This window comes from Sciurus carolinensis, chromosome 11 (genome assembly GCF_902686445.1).
Source record: "Sciurus carolinensis chromosome 11, mSciCar1.2, whole genome shotgun sequence".
Taxonomy (NCBI): domain Eukaryota; kingdom Metazoa; phylum Chordata; class Mammalia; order Rodentia; family Sciuridae; genus Sciurus; species Sciurus carolinensis.
Window position 1 is genome coordinate 125,947,803 of NC_062223.1, and position 25,745 is coordinate 125,973,547.

Genomic DNA, 25,745 nt, shown 5'->3' on the forward strand with positions numbered 1-25,745 from the left:
CTTAAAACCATGTAAGGAATTAATGGGGTGTAAAGGGTTCATGGGATCTCCTTTTCACACCACATGCAAATCTAATTCAAAATGGATCACATAGCTGTGCAGTGGTGGCACACACCTGTAGTCCCAGTGACTTGGGAGACTGAGGTAGGAGGATCACAAGTTTGAGGCCAACCTCAGTGAGACCCTTTCTCCAAATAAAACATTTTTAAAAGGGCTAGGGATATAGCTCACTGGTAGGATGTCCCTGGGTTTAATTCCAAGTACTGCCCCACAACATCAACAAACAAAGGATCATAGATGTAAATGTCAGAGCAGAAAGTATAAAGTTCTTAGAAGAAAATATAAAACTTTATGACTTTGTCAGTGATTTAAGAAAAATGTAAATAATCTGATTTTAAAACCACAACAGATTTGAATGAACATTTTCCTGAGAAAGATGCACAAATTGTCAATAAGCACATGAGAGGAGGCTAATATCATTAATCATTAGGGAAATGCAAAACAAAACCACAAGGAGGCGCCATTTCATGCCTCCCATGCCTCTTTGGATGGCATGTTTAAATTAGGCTGGCTAGTTTTAAAAAGACAGTAACAGGTGTTGATGAGGGTGTGGAGAAATTGGAACCCTCATACTTGTTTTTGGGAGCTTGAAGTGTAAAGTAATGTAGCTGCTTTGGAAAATAGTTTGATAGTGTCTTAAGAAGAAACCATTACTCTGTCACCCAGCAATTCCACTTTTAGGTGTTAAGAGAATTGAAAGAACATTAATGTAAATACTGTACACAATGTTTATAACAGCATTATTCAAAATAACCAAAAAAAGGCAACAACTCAGGTGTCCATTAATGCAAAAATAGATGAAATGTGTTATAGCCACATTTATTTAGCTATAAAAACAGATAAAATACTAATACATGCTACAGCATGGAATAACGTTGAAAACATAAGTGAAAAGAACCAGACAGGGGACACATATTGTACATTCACAAAAAATGTCCAGAATAAGCAGGTGCATAGAAACAGAAAGTAGATAAATCGTTGCCAGGGTGGGAGAAGAGAACAAAGAGTAAATGCTGCTGGGTGTGGTGGCACATACCTGTAATCTCAGCCATGCTGGAGGTTGAGGCAGGAGGATCATAAGTTCAAAACCAGCCTTAGCAATTCCTGTCTCAAAATAAAAATAAAAAGGACCGGGGATGTGGCTCAGCGGTAAAGTGCTGTGGATTCGATCCATGATACCAAAAAAAAGTAAATGCTAATGAGCCCAAGGTTTCCTTTTTCGTTGATGAAAATGTTCTGGAATTAGATAATAGTGGTTGCATCTTGTGAATATGCTAAAAACCACTGAATTACACACTTTAAAAGAATGAATTTGCATGTATGCAAACATTTTAATTGGAGGTACTAATAAAATTTTAAATTTCTTCTTAAATGTAAAAATTCTTCCCAAGTCACTTCAAAAATTAGAATAGTATTCCAGTTCATTTTACAAGGTAAATACTGTCCTGCTAACCAAAACCAAACAGAAGACATCTTAAGAAAGCTACATATTGATCAGAATTTCTTATGAATATGGACTTACAGATCTTCAACAAGAGAGTTGAACTAAGTGCAGCACTATATAAAAAGAATTATACACCATGAGCATTTCCTAGGAATTCAAAGTTGATTTAAGATTTGAATATCAGTGTAATACATAATATCGATAGAATTAAGGACAAAAATATGATTATTTCAACCAGTGCAGGAAAGGCATTTTAACAAAATTCAACAGTCTTTTATTATGAGAACATTCAACAGACTAGTAATAGAGGGAAACTATCTTAAAGTGATAAAGACCATTTATGAAAAACTTACAGAGAACATATTAAATGGTGAAAGACTGGATGCTTTCCCTTAAGATTGGGAACAAAACAAAATTTTTTGCTCTTTCCAGTTCTATCCAACACTGTACTAAAGGTTCTAACCAGGGCAATTAAGTATGGGAAAGAAATAAAAAACATCCAGATTGGAAAGGAAGAAATAAACTTTCTCTGTCTGAAGATCACATGATCATGTCTGTAGAAAATCCTAAGGCAACCACTATTAGTACTAACAAGTTCAGCAAGGTTAGTAATTTAGTACACCAAAATTAATAGTATTTCTGTATATTTGAGATGAACAATCCTAAAATTAAATTTCAAGAATTGTCCCAGTTACAACAGCATGAAAAATAAATAGGAATAGTGCTGGGGTTATGCCTCAGTGGTAAAGTGCATATTTAGAATATACAAGGTCCTGAGTTCGATCACCATCACTGCAAAGAGAGAGGATGAGGAAAGAGGAATAATTTTAACAAAAGAAGTGCAAAGCTTGCTGGACATAGTGGCACACATCTATAATCCTAGCAATTCAGAAGGCTGAGACAGGAAGATCTCAAATTTAAAGCCAGCCTCAGCAAATTTAGCAATTTTGCCCTGAGCAACTTAGCAAGATCCTATCTCAAAATTTTAAAAATTGGGGCGGGGGTAGTTAGGAAAGTAGCTCGGTGGTTAGGAATGTGACTCACTCAGTGGTTAAGAGACCCTGGGTTCAACTCCCAGTACCAAAAAAAAAAAAAAAAAAAAAAAAGAAAAAGAAAAGGAAAAAGTGCAAAACTTACGCTAATGAAAACTACAAAATGCTTAACTTAAAGATCTAAATAAATGGAAAGACTCCCCATGTTCATGAATCAGAGTACTTAATATTAAAATGGGATACTCCCACCAGGCACAAGAGCACATGCCTGTAATTCTAGCAACTTGGAAGGCTGAGACTGATGGATTGCAAGTTTGAGGCCAGCGTAGGCAACGGTAGCTTAGTGAATGAGCACCCTTAGGTTCAGTTTGTAACGAATGAATCATGGCAAAAGATTCTTAGATATGACCAAAAGCACCAGAAACAAAAGAAAAAAAAATGGGACATGATTTGAATTTGATACTTAAGGGCTTAATGGTTTCCATCAAGAAAATGCAGAGATAGCCCATAAAATGGAAGAGAATATTTGCAGATCATATATCTGAGAAGGATCTATATCCATAAAAGTAAAAACTGTTTAAATAATAAAATGACAATCCAATTAAGACATGGTAAAAGATCCAAAGAAATAGACATTTCTCTAAGATATGCGAATGACCAGTTAGCACATGAAGTACTTTACATCATCAGTCATTAGAAAAATACAAATTAAAACCACCTAAGATACTACCTCATGTCCACTAGGATGGCTAAAATCATTCAGTCAGAAAATAAGTTTTGACAGGACACACAAAAATCATGTGTTACTATGTATGTGAAATGATGCAGCCACTACTGAAAGCAGTCTGGCAGTTCCTCAAATGATTAAATGTAGAGAGCTACCTTCTGACCCAACAACTCCATTTCTAGATGCGTGCCCAAGAAAAAGGAAAGCATGTTCACACAAAAATTTGTATGTGAAAAGTTTGTAGTGTTATTCATAATAGCCAAAATATGGAGATAACCCAGAAGGACAAATAGATAAACAAATCATGGCATAGTCATTTGATGGAACACTATTCATCCATAAAAAAAAAATGAAGTACTGATACATGCCATGACATGGATGAACCCTGAAAATATTATGCTAACTAGAATAAGCCAATCACAAAAGACCACATATTCTAATATTCCATTTGTATGAAATGTCCAGCATGGGGAAATCTATGGAGATAGAAAGAAAATGAGTAGCTGCCTAGAACTGGAGTGGCAATAGAGGGCAAGAGGTGATGAAAATGTTCTCAAATTAACATTAGTGATCATAGCACACACCTGTGACTCTACAAATAACCATTGAATTGTGCTCAAAACAGGTGACTTGCATATGAATTGTATACAAGTACTCTCTTAAAAATGGGAAAGGGATGGAAAAGGTATCTGATTCAAACACTAATCAGAAGAAAGTGAGGGGCTGGGGATAAAGCTCTGTGTAGAGGACTTCCCTGCCATATGAGGTGCTGGGTTCAACTACAAGCACTGCAAGAAAAAGAAGAGAGCTTGCGTGACCTTATGACCTGGTAAAGTACATACATTTCAGAGCAGAGAGAAAAGATACATTATTTTTAATGTCAAAAAGTTATAAAATGGTTGTCATGTGAAGATGTAAAGAATGTACAGCCAAAAACTAGGGAAAAGAGGAGTGTCAGCTAGTCAATTAACTAAAATGTTAATTTTGAGGTGAGGAGGGAAGCTCATGGGGGAAAAGAGTACTTTGTGGGTGAAGTTGTCCTCTTTTCATTCGGGAGCCGCAGTGTGTCATGACTCCTATTATCCTGCTGTTGACCTCACTAATCCAGTGAAATGGTCTGAGGATAGAAAGCTGGTTAGATTGATGATGACTGAAAGTAATGAGAAGAGTTAAAAGTCAGTGTCAGTATGTACTAACCAATTATACCAAACTGGAGTTGCTAATTTTCTATTGGTAAACATTTATTATTAACCTTAAAGTTGTGGATTTATGCTCCTATATAATATTGACTGTCAGACTTTGGTCTCAAGCCTCCTTCCTTTTTTTTTTTTTTTTTGGTGGTAAAAGGAATTGAACCCAGGGGGCTTTACTACATCCTTTTTATTTTTTTAGTTTGAGACAGGGTCTCTCTCGCTAAGTTGCTGAAGACCTTGCTGAATTGCTGAGGTCAGCCTTGAACTTGCTATCCTCCTGCCTCAGCCTCCTGAGTTGCTAGGATTACAGGTGTGTGGCACTGCGCTCAAAAAGACTTCTTTATACTCTTAAAAGTTATTGCGAATCTCTCAGATGTTTTAGTTTATGTGGGTCATATCTATCAATATTCACTATTAAAAATTAAAACAAATTTTAAAATACTAATTTATTTTAAGATACCCCACTACATGTTAACATACATGTTTTATTAAAAATAATTATGTACAGAGAAACAAGATGTATCCCATTTGTTTACAATAAAAATAAATTTAAAAATGTTTTCTAAAACAAATATAAATAAGAATAGTAGTATTGTTTCACATTTTTGCCAATCTCTTCTAGTACTTGACTTAATGGAAAACTTGCATTCTTATATCTGCTTTCCATAGTTTTTGAGGTTCTGTTGTTTTGGTTTAAGTATATAAAGAAAATCTAATCTTACACAGATTAGATTGGTTGGAAAAGAGAATAGTCTTTTAATAATCTTTTCAGATAATTGTGGATATTCTTCATTGATACTATATGGAAAACTCAGTAAGTGTTGGATTCCTAAATATTAATAGCAGTATAGAGTACAAAATCCTATCAGTGAAACTTTTCCTTTTCTGTTGCATTAAAATCTATTTTTGTCTGTTTGCAATTGGAATAAATATTTTATTACCAGGTATGATTTTGTAACATCTTGCATTGGTCATTTTTTGGAAAATTGTGGCTTGCTGAGTTATGCATATCTTCCAGATGTTAACATACTTCATTATGCAATCAAAAAGAATTGCATTCATGAATATCATCACCAATCTCATCAGAAGAACATTTGGTAGCTTTGAACACTCAATGTGGGAGATGGAAATTTTCTAAAATTCCAACTTTTGCTTGAAAGCTCAGACATCATCACTGACAACAGTGGCAGCAATCATCAGTTGTCTTCCTCAAAAGGACAGGCTCACTTCATTTTTGAGAACATGCTTGAGAATACCTGTATCTGTTGAACAAAAGTTTGTCATTCTTTCAAGTAAAAATAGTGTTTGAGGAAACAGGTGGCAAAATCAGCTTCAACTAAAATAATTGTTGTCAAATGTTTTTCCTCAATTCAGCTATCATTCCAGTATGTAGCGGAAGTGCTTTATATGCATATGCCCTGTTTCTTTTTCTATTTTTTTTTTTTTTAATTTTTTGGTGGCAGTGAGGGTTTAACCCAGGGATGCTTGAGCTACACCCCCTCTACCCCCACTTCTCATGGTCTTGCTAAATTCCTGGGCCTGGTCTCAAGTTTGCCATTTCCCCCCTCCCCACCTTAGGCTCCTTAGTCTCTGGGATTAAAGGTAGGCACTACCATGCCCTGCTATTTCCTGTTTTTTCCACACAGAATAGTGAAAAGTCATATACTTAAGGGTCAAAATTGAATGCAATTAATAATTTTTACTGCTTTGCGAAGGCCAATCTTAGGTGAAATGGGCTTTCCCCCCCCCCTCCCTCTCCTCACTAATGATGAGTCTGGTAGTGAAGCATACAATGATCACTGTCACAGTTGTGCTCCATCACCTTGTTTAGCTCTAAGGCACCAGCATTTTGCCCACCATTGTTTTTGCCCATCAGTACAAATATCAACACAGTTTAAAAGACAATAATCTTAGTCTGTGGGGATCCTTGGCGTCCATGGGCCAAATTTTGAGAAACCCTACCTATGTGTGAAAAATACAAACCACCCAATGACTTTAAAAAAATGAAGAATTGGGGGAAATTTGAATACTATTAGGGTATTTGATACTAGAGAATTAATACTTTTTTAGTTATGATAGTGGTATTTCAGCTATGTTTTCACCGTGTATATTAAAGAGGTTCTTGTGTTTTAGGGAGCATAAAGTATCCTTGAATGAAATTATGTGATGCCTGGGAATTGACTCCTAAAAATTAAGTGGAGGAAAGAAGGCATGGTGGAGGAGTTTAGGTTAAACAGGATTGGCTATGTGTGGTATTGGGTGTTGGTTACATGGTGTGGGAGATGGTTATACTCTTTGTACTTTGGTATATGTTTGGAAATGTCCATATTTAAAAAAAGAAAAAAAATTGGAAAAATCAACAATAATATAGCAGGGCTAATTGGCCTGATGACTGATCCAATTTCATAGAACAGGGGAAGTGATATTATGGATTCCAGGTAGAGAGTTTGGGTTTCAAAATAAAAAAAAAAACCCTGCATTTTGCGCACATGGAACCCTGGGCAAGTCCTTTAACTTCTGTTCATCTGTTTTTGCACATAGAAGCCTGGGATACGGGTTGGGGGTGAGATCAATAATAGAAGCCCTGGGTTGGATTCCCAGTACTGCAAAAACAAACATAACCCCACTGGCATATTATTTACCTCATGGGGTTTGTGAGGAGTAAGTAACATTCAGTAACATTGGAGGAGTGAATTATCAGCTGAACTAGCCACCTTTTTTCATAACAACCTTGGGAGAAGAGAGGATTTTATTTTGTTGTAAACATGTTTTATTTTTACTATGGGATTCAAAAAAAATCAAGAGTTACAGGGTAGAAGGAAGAGAATCAGCATTGTATTCAGTTCACTGTTTTAAGTGAATAGGAATAGGTCCTTAAAAGTTGTGTGGGAGTTCGGCATTTCCTTTCGACTTTTGAACCTCCCTATTTTATGTTTTTCATTCCATTGTGTTTATTTACAGAGGCCACTGGTGGGAAATTTAGTTCCAGGATCACCTGCTCTAAGAGAAAGTTTCATTTCTAATCTGAGGAAATCAGTGTGGCTAAAATAGCCTCTTTCCTTCTTATTTGATATGCAAGATTTAATAACTTACATAAATAGAACTAAAAGATATTTAGCTAAAATAAGTGACTCCAGTTTTTCCCTTTTGTATATCTTTTCTTAGAAGCAAGAAAGTGTGTTCTACACCCATAACTTTTTATCTGTGTGCATGGTAATTTGACTGGTGTTAAAATATACTGTGTATAATTGTGTGTATGAGTCAAGGTACAAAATGAAACTATAATAAAACGCAGCAAGGAAGTTCATAATAGCAAAAAGAAGAAGTCATTGTATACTTTACAAATTCAATAATTTGAAACTTAATTTTACTTTTTTGAATAGGTATTATTTGTATACTTTGCAGAAATCCAAAGGATATAAAAAGGATTGCAGATATTGAATCATTCTCCTACCCATATATTTGTCTCCTCTCCCCAAACCTGCCGCAGGTCACCACTTGTGTTTTTTGTGTATCCTTCCAGTATTTCTTTTTGCAGATGTAAGCATGTTTTAGCTGTTTCACCGTTGTGATCAAAAGACCTAACAAGAACAATTATTAGAGGAAAAGTTTATTTGGTGCTCACTGCTTCAGAGGTGTCAGTCCATTGATGGCCGACTCCCTTGCTCTGGGCCCAAGGTGAGGCAGAACATCTTGGTGGTAGGGTGTGGAGGAGGAAAGTAACTCAGGGCATAGTACCAGGAAACTTTAGAGAAAGAGAAACAGAGCTCCCCTCACCATGGACAAAATATAAAACCCAAAGGCACAACCTCAGTGACCCACCTTCAGCCACACCCTGCCTGCCTACAGTTACCATCTAGTTAATCCCTACCAGTATATTAATAAACTGATATAGGCTAAGGCTTTCATAACTCAATCATTTCACCTCTGAACTTTTTTACATTGTCTCACACATGAGCCTTTGAGGGGAATGCCTCATATTTAAGCCATAACAAAGCAGGACTATATATATATTCTTCCCTTGCTACCTCCATCTTCCAACTCATAAGATAGCTTTCTGGCATACTGTCTTACAGCTTGTTCTACCTAACTGTGTGTCCTGGAAGTCTTTCCATACCATTATATGTGGTGTGTTAGCTTTTCACTATAATGAAATATCTGCCATAATTAATTTTTAAAGTGAAAAGGTTTTTCTTGGCTCACAGTTAAGAGGTTTTAGTCCATGATTGCTTGTCCGTTTTGCTTTGGGTCTGTGGTAAGGTAGCATATCATTTGGCAGAGCAAAACCACTTACATCATGAACCAAAAAGGGAAAAAAACTAGAAGGGTCCAGGGTCTCCCAGTCCCCTTCAAGGACACACTTCAATGGCTTAAGTCCCTCCCACAGGGTTCCACAACTTCCTAATAGCACCATACTGTAGACCAGAACTTTAATACTTGGGCCTTTGGGGAACATTCAAGGTCCAGACTGTAGCATGATATTGGACCATACCAGTTTCCTATATTTGAGTACTTGGTTTGTTTATAGTCTTTTGCTGTTACAAATAACAGACCAGCGTTAACCTTGTATAAATCATTTCATTTTTTTTTTGCAGTTTTATCTGTGGAATACATTCCCAGAAATGGGATTTCAAGATGTAAGGGTAAATGAGTTTGTAAGTTTGATAGACATTAAAGGACCCCTGTATTTTTTACAACAGATCTATTATGTTAGTGAGTCCCCAGTTGGTTACCTGTGTGCCGTTAATATATGATGTGATCATTCATGCTGTTGTATAATGGACAGATGTTGAAGACCATGACCCTCATTCTTAGCCACATATGGTATGAATCATTCCAACTATTTAGCTCTAGAAAAGAATCTCTGAACATAGTGACATCAGGGTTTGGCAAGGAGCCTGTGTTCTGCTGGTGGATGCAGCATGGAGCATTGGTTGACAAAACCCAAATAAACTAAGAGTTGCATCCCCACCAAGCACCTCAGGGTTCTTATGCTGCCATTGTGAATCTACCATTTATAGTTACCATTTATTTGGTAGGTATGATTAAAGAATTGATAAATTTATGAGATACTTGGTCTAATTAGGGAAAGAGTTTAGCAAATTGAAATGTGTTATATGAATCTGCTTAGGTGGTTCCATGGAAACAGCTCTGAGCATTGCTGTATTAGAAAGATACACAGAGGAAACCAGGAAGGTAGCAGGACAACTTTGAGGGAAAGTATAAGGAGCTAATATCTATTCTCTTGAAGCCAAATGCAACTAACTGTAGATTAAATGGGAAAAATCAGAGCCTTTAAGAATTAATTCTTGAGCTGGTCATGGTGGTTTGTACCTGTAGTCGCAGCTTCTCAGGTGCCTGAATCAGGAGAATCACTTGAACCCAGGAGTTCAAGACCAGTCTGGACAACATGGCAAGACCACATCTCAAAAACTTAACTCATTCTTGGTCCAAGAATGGTATTTCAGGAATACACTAGGGATCAGATATTTGTTACAACACATACATACTTACTTTCTCATTTCAAATTCCTTTCCAGCCCAGGGATCACTTTGTTCCTTTAATCTATAAAGCCAGTTTCCCACCTGAAGTTTGTATCATATTTCCTCATGAGTCCTCAGAGATGCATTGCTTAGTGATGGAATACATCTGAGAAACACATTGGTAGGCTATTTCTTTTTTGTACAAACATTGTAGAGTGTGCTTAAACAAACTAACATGGCTATGACATCACTAGGTGAAACTATCAAATGGGACCACGTGGTGTTACAGTGTATGGTCCACCACTCACCTGAACATCTTTAGGCAGCACATGATGTATTTACATATATTCAAAATAAAGCTGGGAAAGCAATTATTTATTTAAACCATATGTTAAGAAACAGTGTATTTCAAATTGATTAGCACCACAGAAAACAAATATGTTCTTTGTTTGTTTTCTGTGGTACTGGGAATTGAACCCAGGGATGCTCTACCATTGAGGTACATCCCCAGCTCTTTTTCTTTATTTTGATACAGGAGCACACTAGTTGACCAGGCCAGCATCAAACTTGTGATTCTTCTGCCTTAGCCTCCAAGTCTCTGGGATTTCAGGCATGTGCCACCATATCCAGCTGTTTAATCTTTACAATTGCAAAATACATATTTTTAGTAGTATAATTGAGTTTTTTAATAATAATTTTAAAATATACTAGATATTCTTCATAATAAACCTGTAAACAGATTGCTCAGTTAGGTCAGAGGAAAAACAGGCAGAGAGATGCTTAAATGTTTTTTCCTAACTTCATAGGCAGCCATACAAAACACCTAGGATTAGAAAAAAGAATACTGATCACATTTACTTATATCTTTTAGTGGTTATTCCATAAATAAGGGAAGTTTAATAGAGCATAACCTCCTATCTGAGACCTAAATTAGATGATGGTAGTTGGTACCATACTTTCTGCCCCTGCTCTCCTCTGATCCTGGTGTTAAATTCTCATCTCTCTGTGGGGAAAAGGGTACACTCATACACGGCTGGTGGGAATACAAATTGGTGCAATCATTATGGAAAGTGGTATGGAGATTCCTCAGAAAACTTGGAATGGAACCACCATTTGACCCAGCTATCCCACTCCTCAGTTTATACCCAAAGGACTTAAAATCAGCATACTAAGTGACCAGCCACATCAATGTTTATAGTAGCTTAATTCACAATAGCTAAACTATGGAACCAACCTAGGTGCCCTTCAACAGATGAATGAATAAAGAAACTGTGGTACATATACACAATGGACTGTTACTCAGCCTTGAAGAATGAAATTATTATGTTTACCAGTAATGAATGGAGCTAAATAATATCATACTAAGCAAAAAGCCGATCCCAAAGAACCAAAAGCCAAATGTTTTCTCCAAGTGGATGCTAATTCACAGTAAGCGGCAGGGGGGGGTAGCTAAGGAAAAATATGGGTACTTTGGATTAGATAGAGGGGAGTGAAGGGAGGGGAGAAGGCATGGAAGTAGGAAGGATAGTAGAATGAATAAGACATTATGACCCTATGTGCATGAATGATTACATGACCAGTGTAATTCTACAGCATGTACAACCACAAAAGAATGAGAAGTTACACTCTGTTTACGTACGATGCGTCAAAAGCATTCTGTCATGTATAACTATTTAGAACAAATTTTTAAAAACTTTTATCTCTCAACATACGTATTTTCTTCCTTCTAAAAAATGTCTACTTTAGAGTACTTGTGCTTATTTGCATAAGATAAAATAGTACTGATCAAATTACTTTTAACTAAAACAAGCATCCTACCAGAATGCCTTGAATTAATTTCTGCTTTCAAATCCCTCCCCAGCGTACCAGTAATGTTCGATCCACATTTTTCAAAGACTGTTTATATGAAGTATTTGACGACCTGGAGTCAAAGATGGAAGATTCTGGAAAACAGCTACTTCAGTCAGTTCTCCACCTGATGGAAAATGGAGCTTTAGTATTAACTACAAATTTTGATAATCTCCTGGAACTATATGCCGCAGACCAGGGAAAACAACTTGAATCCCTTGACCTTACTGATGAAAAAAAGGTAAAATGTAAAGCATTAGTCTCTTGAGGGTAGGGTTGTATCTTCATGAGAACTCCTGCTTCCTGATCAGCATATTGGTGTTTATGCAGATCAAGAAAGGAAGCATCCTTATTTGTACTTTTGGGTTGTTTTTGTTTTTGAGATAAAATTAATATACAGTAAAATGCACAGGTCTTTAAAATATTTGCCAGTTTTGCCCAGTTTCAAAAGCAAGATGAGAGGAAATCTTTGAACTGTGAGATCTCTTTAATCCCTGTGATAATATCCAGTGTTGTACTATTTATTCAGAGTTCTCTCCTAGGATACAGTATGTATGGCATCCTTTGGAAATATATGAAAAACTATAATGATTGGAAGAGCATTTTCCAAACCAGGTAATAGCTTGAAGGTTGAGGTTCCAGCACTTCAGTGGAAACTTTAAACTGTGTTGGGAGATGTCTAAGGTTCTGAGGTTGAACTCAGGCCTTGCACATGCTAGGCAAGTGCTCTACCATTGAGCTATATCCCCCAGCCTTTTAAAAATTTTTTTTTATTTTGAGACAGGGTCTTGCATAAACTGCCCAGGCTGACCTTGAACTCATGATCCTATAGCCTCCTGAGTACCAGAGAGTACAGGTATGCTCCACCACACCTGGCTAAGCAGGTGTCTTTTTAATGTAATCCATACTATACCTAAACCATCTATCATAATACTCAATTAAGGATGTTGATCTTTGTAAGGAATAACAGAACGAGTGCTTAAGATCTCATTTGTCCTTCTTGAGGGCTTTTTTGACAATGTTTTCTTCAGGAATTTGTCTTTGTAGCACCTTAGAGCCCAGCTAAGTAGAACCAATACATCAGTAGTTCACTCATTGGCATTCATTGCCCCAGTCCTGCCCGTGCCGGAGTAGTAGCTCTAACACCACTCTTGTGGTTTTGCTGACCTGGAAGCCAGGTTTTAAAAGGCAGTCAAGTCAGGTGTGGTGGCACACGCCTGTAATCTCAGGCAACTCAGGAGGCTGATGCAGGATCACAAGTTGAAGGCCAGCCTTAGCAACTTGATGAGATCCTGTCTCAAAGCAAAAAATAAAAAGGACTGGAGATATAGCTCAGTGGTAAAAACACCCCTGGGATCAATCCCCATCAGCAAAAAGAAAAGGGGGGGGGGGAATCAAATTTAGAGACATGGTGCCAGCCTCTGGCTGGAATATGTTCCTCCTATGCCTTCATGCTTTGTATAGCCAGCTCCTCCTGAATCCATAAATCTCAACTAAATTATCTCCCCAGAGAAACCATTTCTGAACATCCTCTTTAAATTGGAAATTATTTTTGGTTCATTCCCTTGCCCATTTTCTTCATAGTACTGACTGTAACTTGCAGTTTTTATCTTGGCTGTTCTTTATGTTTTCTGTTTCTCCATAGGAATAGCACCTCCATTTGGACAGGTACATGTCAGCCTTTTCTTCCCTTCATGTCTCAGTACCTGGCACTTTATAGATGCTGAATAAGTGTTTCTTGAATTGAATGATTACATTAAATTAAAAAATAGTGGCTGGAACAGTTTGTATACCAGTTTGAAGATATAATCTTCAAAGATGGCAGTCAGTTTTTCACAGGCATCAGAAGCACAAGGGCCTTCCCAAAATTAAGGTTATCAGGTCTAGCATCAGTCTTGGTATTTTCCTTCTCATTTCATCTTGTGCCTTGAGATTTGCTTTGTGTTTTTATCCCACTCTTTCCATCCTTGGGGAAAATGGAGCCCTGAAACCCAGGTGGCTGTTGTAATCACTATCATATAAACAAACAGTTGTTCTTCGTTGGCAGCCCTAATTTAGGTTTCTCTGGGGTAATTCTTTTAGTACTTCTCTATTGCTATGCAGGAAACTAACCTGAAACTTTGGGACTTAAAACAACAAACAGTTGATATGCCCTTGATAAAGTCAGTTAGCCATTGGAATAAGGCTCAGCGACTCAGCTGGGTAGTTCTTCTGCTGGTTTTGTGGCTTTTACATAGCTGCATTTATGTGGTTGCCAGTCTAGGACTGCATGGCATATAAGCAACAAAGAGAGAAAAATGGGACTAGTCTTGCCAGTACTTTCCAAGCCTCTGTTTGTGTCATGTTTGCTGTTGCCCCACTGGCTAAAGCAGGCCACGTAGTCATCCTGGAGTCATTACAGACAGGGACTACAGGAGGGCCTGGTTGATATCTTGGGCCCATCACTGCAGCAGTTCTCTATTGTTCTCATGTTTGTCACTGGTAGAAAGGTCTCTGTTATTTCTATAAAAGATGACAAATGAATTCTAACTTCTGATAGTTACTTTCTAAGAGAAATCAGATTTCTTGCCATCCTTCCTGACAGTCGCATCTGAAAACAGTCACATGAGGTTTTGCATTCTTGTCCTGGGATATGATGAAGCTGGAAGGTTATGTCAGAAGTCCTTTCCTCAAAACAGCCTCTTGCCCATTGTGACCTTCAATCAGGTGCTCACTTTGCCACTAGATGAGCTGTCTCTGATTTGTGCAGGTCCTGGAGTGGGCTCAGGAGAAGCGGAAGCTGAGTGTACTACACATCCATGGGGTCTACACCAACCCTAGTGGCATTGTCCTTCATCCAGCTGGATATCAGAATGTGCTCAGGAACACTGAAGTTATGGTGAGTGGTGCTGATCTTGCTGAGTGCAGGAACTCTCTCCTTGAAGCCTCTCTAAATATGGCATAGGTCTTAAAAGGGGAATATTTTCACTAATCAAAGCCGGAAGGTCAGACATCCTTCCTGTGCCTCTTAGCTTGTGAGTGTGCAAGCCATCCTGGGAAATGCAGAACTTCCCTTCAGGTCAGGATAGAGACTCTTCATTTATACTTGATAAACAGCCAACAGATGGTACTTATCATTACCATCATCCTCCTGTACAAAGAATACATTGGTACCTTTCTTTATTGTTTGACTTACTAATAACTGTGCCAAAAAATAATTTAGGCAGCTTTTTACATACTGGTCACTATTAGAGCATATAGTCCAAAGAGTTTTTGGTTAAACAGCAGTGACCTATATTGAATTAACTATACCTACTCATTTAAACTGCTCAATGGAAAGTTGAAAAATTTTGGTTAGGATGATAAAATGGAGGTTTTCTTTTGTTTATTGATCTTTTAGGGTGTAAGTTTTGGACTTGCTCACATGTACATGTTTATACCAGAAGTACTTCCTGGCCAGCGTTATGTGGGGAATTTACTGGTCCCCAACTCACAACTCAGTGCTGGCTATTTTTAGAACTAGACCACATAGAATGGTAGTAGCATTCTTACATGGTGCAGCCAAAGAAAGTCCAGGAAATGTGTTTTCTTTTTTTTTTTTTTTCTGCAGTGCTGGGGAGTGAACCCAGGACCTTGTGCTTGCAAGGCAAACACTCTACCAACTGAACTATATCCCCAGCCCAAGGAAATGTGTTTTCTAATGTAGAAGCGATTTAATATTTATTCCTTGACATCTTCTATAACTGCATCTGTCACTGACATTGAGTGATTTCTTAAACAAAATCACCTCTAACATTTTTTAATTTTTGTGTGTTTGTAAATACATACACATTACACACAGCACATTCACACGTGTTTATATTCTAAATAATCAGATTTAATATTTATTCCTTGACATCTTCTATAACTGCATCTGTCACTGACATTGAGTGATTTCTTAAACAAAATCACCTCTAACATTTTTTAATTTTTTGTGTGTTTGTAAATACATACACATTACACACAGCACATTCACACGTGTTTATATTCTAAGTAATCAGACTTCTTCAAGCATATCTGGTGAGGATCAGTTTGTAAAGGCAAATGGGGTCCAAAAAATTTAAATCTTAGTTAATTGTCATTATGGTTTGCTCACTGTAGCAGTAATGAAGTATTGACTTTTAGTTTCAGACATGCTTTGTATCAGGTCTTTGGTATGATTAATATGTCATTTCTTTCCTTCAAGAGAGAGATTCAGAAACTCTATGAAAACAAGTCATTTCTTTTCCTGGGATGTGGCTGGACTGTGGATGACACTACTTTCCAGGCCCTCTTCCTGGAAGCTGTCAAGCATAAATCTGACTTAGAACATTTCATGTTGGTTCGAAGAGGGGATGTAGATGAGTTCAAGAAACTTCGAGAAAACATGCTTGACAAGGGAATTAAAGTCATCTCCTATGGAAATGACTATGCTGATCTTCCAGAATATTTCAAGCGACTGACATGTGAGATTGCCACGAGGGGTAGATCAGGTAAGAAGCATTTTGAGACTAAGAGAAGTCTGAGAGCAATAACCCTTTGGCCTTCTGTGTGTTTATGATGGGTAATATCATTACCAAGATGCAGAATACAATACCTGACCAGAATTCAAAGGGAGGTCAGTTTTCAAGTTAGACTCAAATGCCATTTAGATAATAGGAAAGTGGACAAAAAGCATACTCTAGCAATTCAGTATAAATGTAGGAGGAACGAGAAACATGTAAAGATGTTCAACCTTACTAGTTCTCAATGAAATGCAGTTAGAATTTAGATTTTAAAACAGAAGGATCACTCAGTTTTGGCTAAGGGTATGAGGAAAGAAATTTTTTCTTATAGTGTTCTTATAGTGTTTGGTGGTGGAAAGGAAGGTAAAGTTTGTTGTTATCATTTTTTTGTGGTACTGGAGATTGAACCCAAGGCCTCACTGTGCCAAATCCCCATCTTCTTTTTCTCTTAATTTTAATTTGAGGGAATGTCTCATTAAGTTGCTCAGGATGGCCCAAACTTGGGATCCTCCTGCCTTATCCTCTACACAACTTTTATGAAGATGAATATAGAATGTGTATCAAAAATGCAAAACCTTTGACCCTAAGAAAATAATTGGATAATTGCACTATCACATGCATGTGTGAGAATGTAATCTGTGCTGTATATGTAATGGCAAAAAATTGGAAAACACCAAGTGTCCTGTCCCCATCAGGATACCCTATAAATACCCCAACATTTATTTAACTGATGAAATACAGTGAAGCCTTAAAAGAGAAAATGAAATTGACCTAAGATGATGTCAGAGAATGAGCTGAGGAGGAAAACAGCAGGTTACAATTACCAATTGGTCAGTCCTATTCATGTAAAATTGTAGGTGTGTTTTGTGTGTTTGTGTATTTAGAATGGACCTTTAGTGTTTACTTAGTTAATTCTTTTTATGTAGTAGAACTTAGGGTGTTTTGAGTTTCTTTGTTAGCATCTTCTATTATGATGACTGTGATTATAAACAGAAAACAAACTTTTAAGATGCTATGTGGACCTCAAAATATTGAGCATGGAATCACCATATGAACTAGCTTTACCACTCCTTGGTATTTATCCTAAAGAATTAATATCATTATAGTACAGTGATACAAGTACACCAAATTTATAGCAGCACAGTTCACAGTATCCAAACTATGGAACCAGCCTTGGTGTCCCCATCAACAGATGGATAAATATTGCTATATTGCCTTCCAAGATTGGATTGCACATAGTTTATACGTTTCAGTGCCATATGTTTGTATTTCTGATTATTTTCTTCTATGTGTTTAGTTTTTCCTAAGCTGGGTATGGTGACACACACCCGTAAATCCTAAGCTACTCAGAAGACTTGAGGCAGGAAGATTGAAAGTTGAAGGCCAGCCTGAACAATTTAGTGAGATGCTGTCTCAAAAAAAGAAAATGGACTAGGGATGTGGCTCAGTGGTAGTGCGCTCCTGGGTTCAACCCCCAGTACTGCAAATAAATAAGCAAGCATACTTTCTTAAACCATTATCTATCCCAGTGCTGTCCACTAGAATTTTCTGCCATCATAAAGACAGCCTAGAGTCTTTATTGTCCTGTACCAGTGCCACAAGCCACATACAGCTATTTAACACCTGAAATGTAGCTTGTGTGACTGAGGAACAGAATTTTTAATTTTAATTGGACACTAAATTAAAATTAAATAATTTACCATATCAGACCATGACAATGCAGATCTAGCTCATTTTCTCTTGTGGGGGTAATCTGCTTTTTACTCTTGCTCTGGGTTGAATTTGTTCACTCACATGCTCCCTATCCTTGATCAGACAGAATTTTGCCTAAACTTGGTTTAAAAAAAAAAAAAAAAAACTTGGCCTATGTAAATGCTTCATTTATAAGCAGTTTAGTGCACTAAGGAAATTTATTGCTTGTATAATAGAACAGCCTGAAGATCAAACCAATTTATTCTCCTATCTCATCTTCTATTTCACGTCTCAATGCCATACTTTTTAGTCATACATGTGCCCTTAGCTCCCTTTTGTTGTTCTCTCCTCGGACACCACTCAGGGTACCAGGGATTGAACCCAGGTGTGGTGTTTCACTGACCTACATCCCAGTCCTTTTTATTTTGACACAGGGTCTCCTTAAATTAACATGGCTGACCTAGAACTTGTGATCCTCGCCTCAGCCTCCTGAGAGGTGTACACCACCATGCCCAACACTTTAGTTTCCTTTTTGGTATTAATAGTTTTAGTATTTCAATCCAATGTCTTGACACTGATGTTCTCTTTAGCAGGAATGGTGAGAGAAGGCCAGCTAAACGGCTCATCTGCAGCACACAGTGAAATAAGAGGTATGTTATTTCCTATTTGTCACTGTCAGAAAAATGTTTCCTAAAATATAAGACTGGAGAACAATTTACCTCTCCACTAAGGATTCTATCATTCCCCATCTAGTCTATTATAAGATTCCTAGACCCTCTGTGTCTTGGCTTCTGAAGGGTAAGGACTGATTTAAGTATCTGCAGCTTGAGACCCGTTTTGTGAAACTTCATTTCATTCTTTACTTTTTCTCTTTCTTCACAGGGTGTAGTACATGAGCGAGCTAGAAAAATCAACACCAAGCTGTAAGGCCCTAGTGTGGACAATGTCTAACAAGCAAATTTAGAAGAACTCAACACAGCTCCCAGGAAGCAGCAATACCCAGAGGTTGAAATTTGGGGCAGAGTTGAGGGGGCAGGGAAATGATCCAGCTTTTCTTCATGCTGGCTGGTTCTTGATATTCTGCTGCCTGTTCCAGTTCAAGAACACCTGAGTGACAGCAGGACCCAAATGAAGCCCCCCCACTCTACCCACCCAAGGCTGGACATGCTTGTGTCCACACAGCAGACCAATGTTGATACCTCCACTGACTGTGGCTATAGCCCTGCATGAAGGACTTGGGGAGCTAGAAGTCATAGTCAATGGGGCTTTTGTTGCAGTTTTGTACTCTACTTGGTTTTTCAACTAAGCTTAATGGCTTTTTTAAAACATGACTTGAAGCTCTAGTTTTCTAGATCTTTCACAGTGTACAGTATTTTACTTACTGAGCTGTATTAAAAGCTTGTTCATTTACTTGCCAGGGCCCTGGCTCCACTTTTGAGAGTCATAGAAACCTCTTAACTTGCATCAAGGTACTAAAGAAGCCTAATTTTTATAACTCAACTTAAAATTTAAAAGTTCTGTTCTTTCACGTTGGGGTAGGGTGATACATTCTTAGGAAGACATCTTACCCAGTTCCTAGGAGCATCCTTAGCTCCTGTTCTGTTGCCATTCTCACTGTAAGTCCCAGAGCTACTTAGTGTGATTTGGGATTTTAGTTCTGAATCCTATATAAAATAACTTTAAGACCTAAGAGCCAGTTTACTTATGAAATTTATTTTCTTATATAAATTATGTATTTCTCTGGGCAGACAGCCTTCACCTTATTGCACTAGTAGCACATCTGTAAAACCAAGCTACAGGACAAGTCTTAACAAGAGGTTTGTTTTCTTCAACGTAGCACTTGTCTACCAGGCACTGTAGAAGAGAGGGATGAAAAGAAGCCAGGACCTGCTCGGGAGGTGAAGGGTAGGGCTGGGCAGGGGGCAACAGATAACCCTTCTGATAATTGATTTTCTCCCAGGAAGGGGTACATGCAAGGCTTACATCTGGATTCCAGGAGTAGGGAAGAGTTAGAAGGCTGAGAAGCCCAATGCAACACTGCAGTTCAGCTCCCTTTGTTTGAGGGAAGCAGGGACTCACTTTTCACTCATTTGTAACAAATCACTCTGGCCAAGCAATGCTTTGGAGAAAATACAGTATAGGGGTCATCATGAGATTTAGAATTAGCAGCAATTAAGAACAGGCCATACACTGCCACAGTGAAGTGGATGTCATCCTGGCACCAGGGACCTGAAAGCTGTATATCCTAGGAGGAGGTGCCATTTAAGACCCAAAGCCGGCTCTAGAAGAGTCTCCCAACCTAATGAAGCTGGGACCTCAAACTGCTCCTTAGGCTTAGATGGCTCTGTGACCATACTAGTTAGCAAAGTTCTGATGTTAGGTTTTCCAACCATTGGTCAAAGCTGTAATAAGACTGAGTCTGTAGGCAGAGTGAAGGGGACGCCTGAGTAGGAAGGAGGAGGCTCCAAGTGGGGAAGGGAGAAGGTCAGTGGGCAGTGACTGAAACATGATTAGGCCCTCCTTGCAGATGGAGGCTGGGCTGACAAGGGAGTGGGATTGGAAGGAGCTGCAAGCCCCTGGAGCTCCCTCACTCTGCCATTGTACTATACTGAAGACAAGTTGCTCACATACTCTAAAGCACATTCTTGATACAGGAAAAGGGGTTTGTGGGGGAAAGCGGCAATTTGGTATTAGGCAAGAGCCACATTAAGCCTTCATGAGGGCAGCCACCACAGCCTTGGCATTGAGACTGCGGAGATCACAGTAGGTCTGGCCAGTGCCCACAAAGACAATGGGTTTGCTTGTGATGTACGTCATAGAGATAGCAGCTCCCACCTAAGGAGAAAGGGAACAGCCAATCAACTCAAGTCCCCTTTTCACTCACCCTCAGTAACAGGAAGCTTTGGAGTTGGCCAATCCTTAAAGCCCCAGCTCCCTTGCAAAGGAAGCCCATTCCTCCCTCCATTCTCACTGTCCTGTGTTATCCACACTTACCTTGTCATCAATGGTGTCAAATTTGGTAAGGACAATGCCATCAATGAGCCGAGGTGTTTGAGCCATAGAATGGTCAGCCAAGGCTCTATTGAATTTGACCTGGAAAGGGAAAGATGATAGAAATATAAGAACCATCTGATTTGCCAAAGTTTAAGCTGTAAGAGGAACTAGACCCAAGCCCTCACCAGCTGGTCCACTGCTTCATTGCCTACTAAGGCCTCCCCCACAAACAGCACCAAGTCAGGCGTATTGACAGTAATGAGTTTGGCCAGGGCAGTCATCAGGGGGGCATTGTCTTGCATGCGGCCAGCCGTGTCCACCAGCACCACATCAAAACCTTGGTTACGTGCTAGAGAGAGAAAAAGTGGTCAACTCAAAACACCTGTCACTCTGCTTCTGCCAACAACTTCTCAAGAAGTCCTAGACTGGCTGTTAAAGACCTGTTTGCTTACTCAGGCTCTGGATTCAGTTACAAGGTAATGTGAGGGACGTATCCATGCTTGGCCACCACCAAAGACATTTAGAAAAAAGATGGCAATAGGATAAAGGTGATCAAACTCAGGTTTCTTTGGTTAGGATGTATGAGCTCTGCCTACAACTATACACATTACCCCAAGGCAAAGCATCACAAGCAACTAATTCTGACTTTTCTGTTATTCAGCAGTTAAGTGTGTAATAGCAGAAGCCTGATCCTCTGGGCAAATTGTCCAAGGATAAAAGAACCCCCAACAAGCCCCCACACTTCCTGTGCACTGTACCAAAGGCAATGGCTTCCATGGCAATGCCGGCAGCATCCTTGCCATAGCCCTTTTCAAACAATTGCACCATCGTGCGGCCACCATGGTTTTCTGGGGGGTGCAGGGCAGTCAGACGCCGGGTGTGTGTTCTCAGCTGCTCCACAGCCCCAGCACGAAATGTGTCACAGGCAGCAATGAGAACACTGAAGCCATTCTCTAACAGCCAGAAGGAAATCTGTGGAAAGAGTTAAGAAAACAGTCACCTAGAAACACGGTTCTAAAACACAGAGTAAAGAGGCATCAGTGACAGGCTGGGAAACTGTAGTGACCTTGGCAAGATTAGTAGATTTCCCCACTCCATTAACACCACAGAAGGTGACGACATAAGGGCGCTGGCGACGCTGGGCATCCATGATATCCCGGAGCATGTCTACTCGACGCTGTGGCTGCAGAATCTGCACCAGGGACTCCTGTAGAGCTTGCTTGACTGTAGAAGTCACAGCTGAAAAGAAAGCAGGAGGTAATTCGCCATGACACTCAAGGAATGTACTGGAAAACACCCAACACCTTTCTGAGCTAGGAAGCAAGAACCATAAACTAGGATCTAGTCACAAATTCAAACCATGCTGTTCTAAGCACTTTATTAACTCATTTACCTTCCTAGTAACTCTTAAAGTCTTGGCTATATAAGGTTTAGAAGACAAGGAATTTGCTAGGTCACATACCCAAGAAGAATGAAGGTCTGTGTGCTTAACCTCTCGGTAAGCACAGGCACATTTTAACATGATACTTACTGCTGAATGTCCCCATCACCTTCCCTTCTAACTTGTTGGCAACAGATTCACACAGCTGGACAGCAATGTCTGCAGCCACGTTCTTAGCTGAGAAGAGATGGGGACAGGTGTGAGTTCTGTGTCAACAGTGATTTATCTTTGTGGCACCGCTTAGAAACTGGATTCTGCTTCCATCCAGCCCTACTCTGTGAATCAATCAGCTCAGACCTCAGAACTTACCAATGAGGTGATCACGCATCTTGTCAAGCACAGATTCCATGTCTTCACGACTCAAGCTCTTGGAACCCACAAGGCCCTTCAGCATCCCAAACATGCCACCCAGAGTTCCCTTAGTAGCACTGCAGACACAAGAGGCAGGAGGCAGGAGTTACGGTCTGTCAGTTGTGCAATCAAATATATCTCTCCCCACTTGAAATCCCCCTACCTAGGTTTGGTGGAGTTTTGAGCGGCCCCTTCATCATCTGAGCTGCTGCAATCCAGGTCCTGAAGCTGCCCCCCAGGCCCAGTCCCTCGAATCTGGAGGATGTGGGGAAAGGAAGAATGTGGGGTCAGGAACACTACAGGCTCTGAAGGAAAAGAGCCAAGGATTTATCCTATTCACATTACTATCTCCAATTTGGGGAGTTTCCAAATATAATTCATCCTCTCACTTAAATCCAAGCATCACCCTCCTAGTCTCTTGCTTCTTTCTAATTTCTAATTAATGGTGAACTTCAGGCTGGCCCCTTTCCTCTTACCAAGTTGATGTCCTCAGTCAGGGCAGCCTCTGATGTTCCATTGGTGGTAGGAGTGCTATAATCCAAGACTTCCTTGTTTGCACAGCCACCTAGTTCCCACACCCGGGGAGCTTTTTTGCCCTTCTCCTTGGGAGCATCTGACTTCGTGGACTTGCTGCACAGGGTCATGGAACAAATGGTTGGTTATGATGGAGAACCAAGAAAGAATATAAGCCAGAGACGAAAGCTCCCTTGCCCCAATATGTTCATGTATTTAGAACTAGTGAAAGAATGTTCACCTGGGTTTGTCCATACCCCTCCCATGCTTCTGAATGAACTCTTCTCTCTTCCTGCGTATCAGCTCCTCTTTGGAAAGTTCTACTCCATTCTCAGCCCCTACTGAGAGACTTGACTTTTCTGCAGGGGTTGCTTTGCTGGTAGCCAAAGGGCTATCAGAACCTGTTGGGAGAAGCTCACTAGAGGGGGGGGAAAAAAAGAAAAAAAACCCACCCAACTAGATAACGGCTGAAAGTCTTCCATATCTTTAAGAGGAAACTTGGACCAGATATCTTGGGGATGATAGGGTGGTGAGTATCTGAGTGACAGGGAGACAATGACAAACGAAAGGAACACCTCAGTCTTTAGTGCCATCTTAATAACCTTTCATGCCTCAGCATATCTAAGGGGCTTAAACATACCTTCCTTCTTGGTCCCCTTTTTTTTGCTGTTCTTTGCTTTTTCCTTGGGCTTTTCCCCCCGTGTTTCAATCATGGATCTTACAGGTTTCTTAGCCTTTTCAGAATCTTCATACTTCTTCATGGTAGTGGGAGCACGGATCTTACTGCTCTCCTCTGCTTCACTAAAGAGAAAAGAATGGTTGATCTTTCTACTGCACAGAGAAGGAAAATAAAACCCAGAGAGAGGGCCATCATACCAAAAGGACAATCAGAACTAGGTAGCAAACTAGAAGTGGCTTATAACACACAATTTACTTCCCCATGAAACACCTTCAGGAAGGGGCTCATCAAGGCAAAGAAGTTGATTTTGGACAAGGGAGGCCTCTCACCGAAGGAGCCGCAGGAAATCATTTTGGAAATCAAAAGTGCCATTCAATAGACTTAAAGCACTTTGCTGTTGAATCTCTGTGCGGTACTTGTCTCGAAACAGCCGGTGCACATCATCTATCAATTTGTCTACATACGTCAGTGTTAGGATCTTCTGAAAACCAACCTGTTTAGGGGAGGAAACAGCCCACAGATCTGCTTACATGCCAGACCAGAATGGAGGGAAGCCAACCCAACCCAGGCCTCCAGAGAGAGGCTCAGCTACCTGGCAGGTTTCCTTGTGCTGAGAGACAGCCAAGCTCCCTGTCAGGCCCAGAAGTTGCTTCCTTTACCCGCTTCTACCTTCCTAGTTTTCTCACTTACTTCATCGCATACACTGGGTACAATTAACTAGGATTCTCTTTAATAATCAGCACTATGTTCAAAATGTAATCATGGTCTCTAAAATATCCCCACTTACCACAAACACCAGCTCAAACTGGTTGTCCAGTTTATACTTGAGTGTGAGGGCTTCATGGGTGAAGGAGTTGTTACCTCCCCGCTCCTAGAAAAAGAATATGTCTCAGGGTTCAGGCTATTCCCACAGAACACAGACTTGGGCACCCCTCACTCGGAAGAGTATGAGACATCCCCCGCAAAGTCGAACCTGTCTCCAGGGCAAGAGGACGCTGGGGCATTTCCGGAATCCCACCAGTGAGAAAAAGAGTTGAGAGGGGAAGCAAGACACGTGGGAGCCAGAAGGTAAGTATATAAACAATCAGATCTACTAGCAGCTGTGCACCATTTACAGTTTATCAAAGGTATAGTCTCATTCGTAATTTCACCCATCCTCCAAATAACAGAAAACCAAGTTGCTATTGGTGAGCGGAGAGAACGGCTGGAATATCTAAAAGGAGGCAGAATCCGGCTAGCGTCCCATACATCGGAGGCGGGGGGGTGTAGCAAAGTTGCGGGTTAGTCTGATGGGGGCCGAAGAGAGTCCGGGTGACCCGATAGTGATCAATTTAGGGAGGGCGGGAGGGGTGGAGGTGCGGGATGATCATTCGAAGGGACACCATGGACCGGTCGGGGAGAAAGAGACCGGAGTTCTGATCCCGCGGGGGTGGTACCTGCAGCAGCACCGAGCGAATCAACGCGTTAACGGGCCCGGTGCATGAGTCGCTCACGCCCTGGAAGCACCAGAGCACGAGCCCGCCCTTGGAGAAAATGGTGAAGAAGTCGAGCATGGCGGCAGCGGGAGAGGAGTTGGGGCCGGCGCCGGGAACTCGGCCTCGATCGCCGCCGCTTCCTGCTGCGCCAAACGCGGGACACGTCACACCAGCGGCCCCGGAAACCGGCTTAATGCACTTCCGTTCGGAGGCACCGGGTTTCCATCCCGTGTCCTCCTGAGGACGCGCAGGACTGACGTTTACGCAAAGCAGGCCAATGGCGGGTGTGGACGGGTCTGGGCGGGGCTCCTGGTGGTCACGGGGAGGTGGTTGCCTATAGAGTGGAGGGGT

The 25,745-nt window shown here is 40.2% G+C and overlaps 2 protein-coding genes across 6 annotated transcripts in view; one reads left to right on the forward strand and one right to left on the reverse strand.

Moving 5' to 3' along the window:
* Fam118b (family with sequence similarity 118 member B) overlaps window positions 1-19,359 on the forward strand; it is a 45,218-nt gene extending 25,859 nt beyond the window's left edge. For 4 of the 5 annotated variants that reach the window (XM_047517602.1, XM_047517605.1, XM_047517603.1 and 1 more), the window contains 5 exons: window positions 11,761-11,988; window positions 14,497-14,625; window positions 15,952-16,237; window positions 18,532-18,591; window positions 18,824-19,359. In XM_047517602.1, the coding sequence (XP_047373558.1) occupies window positions 11,761-11,988; window positions 14,497-14,625; window positions 15,952-16,237; window positions 18,532-18,591; window positions 18,824-18,837 (717 nt within the window). In that variant the 3' untranslated portion in view covers window positions 18,838-19,359. The remainder of the gene's footprint in view (window positions 1-11,760; window positions 11,989-14,496; window positions 14,626-15,951; window positions 16,238-18,531; window positions 18,592-18,823) is intronic. The other variant, XM_047517606.1, reaches the window with a different exon arrangement.
* Window positions 19,360-19,633: 274 nt separating this feature from the next.
* Window positions 19,634-25,610, reverse strand: Srpra (SRP receptor subunit alpha). The gene is made up of 14 exons (XM_047517601.1): window positions 25,356-25,610; window positions 24,707-24,790; window positions 24,249-24,412; window positions 23,881-24,041; window positions 23,482-23,641; window positions 23,204-23,357; window positions 22,891-22,982; window positions 22,686-22,804; window positions 22,467-22,553; window positions 22,002-22,174; window positions 21,694-21,907; window positions 21,121-21,284; window positions 20,936-21,034; window positions 19,634-20,776 (listed from the first exon to the last, which is right to left on the reverse strand). The coding sequence occupies exons 1-14, from the start codon at window positions 25,470-25,472 to the stop codon at window positions 20,648-20,650; spliced, it is 1,917 nt and encodes a 638-aa protein (XP_047373557.1). The 5' UTR covers window positions 25,473-25,610; the 3' UTR covers window positions 19,634-20,647.
* Between the last annotated feature and the right edge of the window lie 135 nt (window positions 25,611-25,745).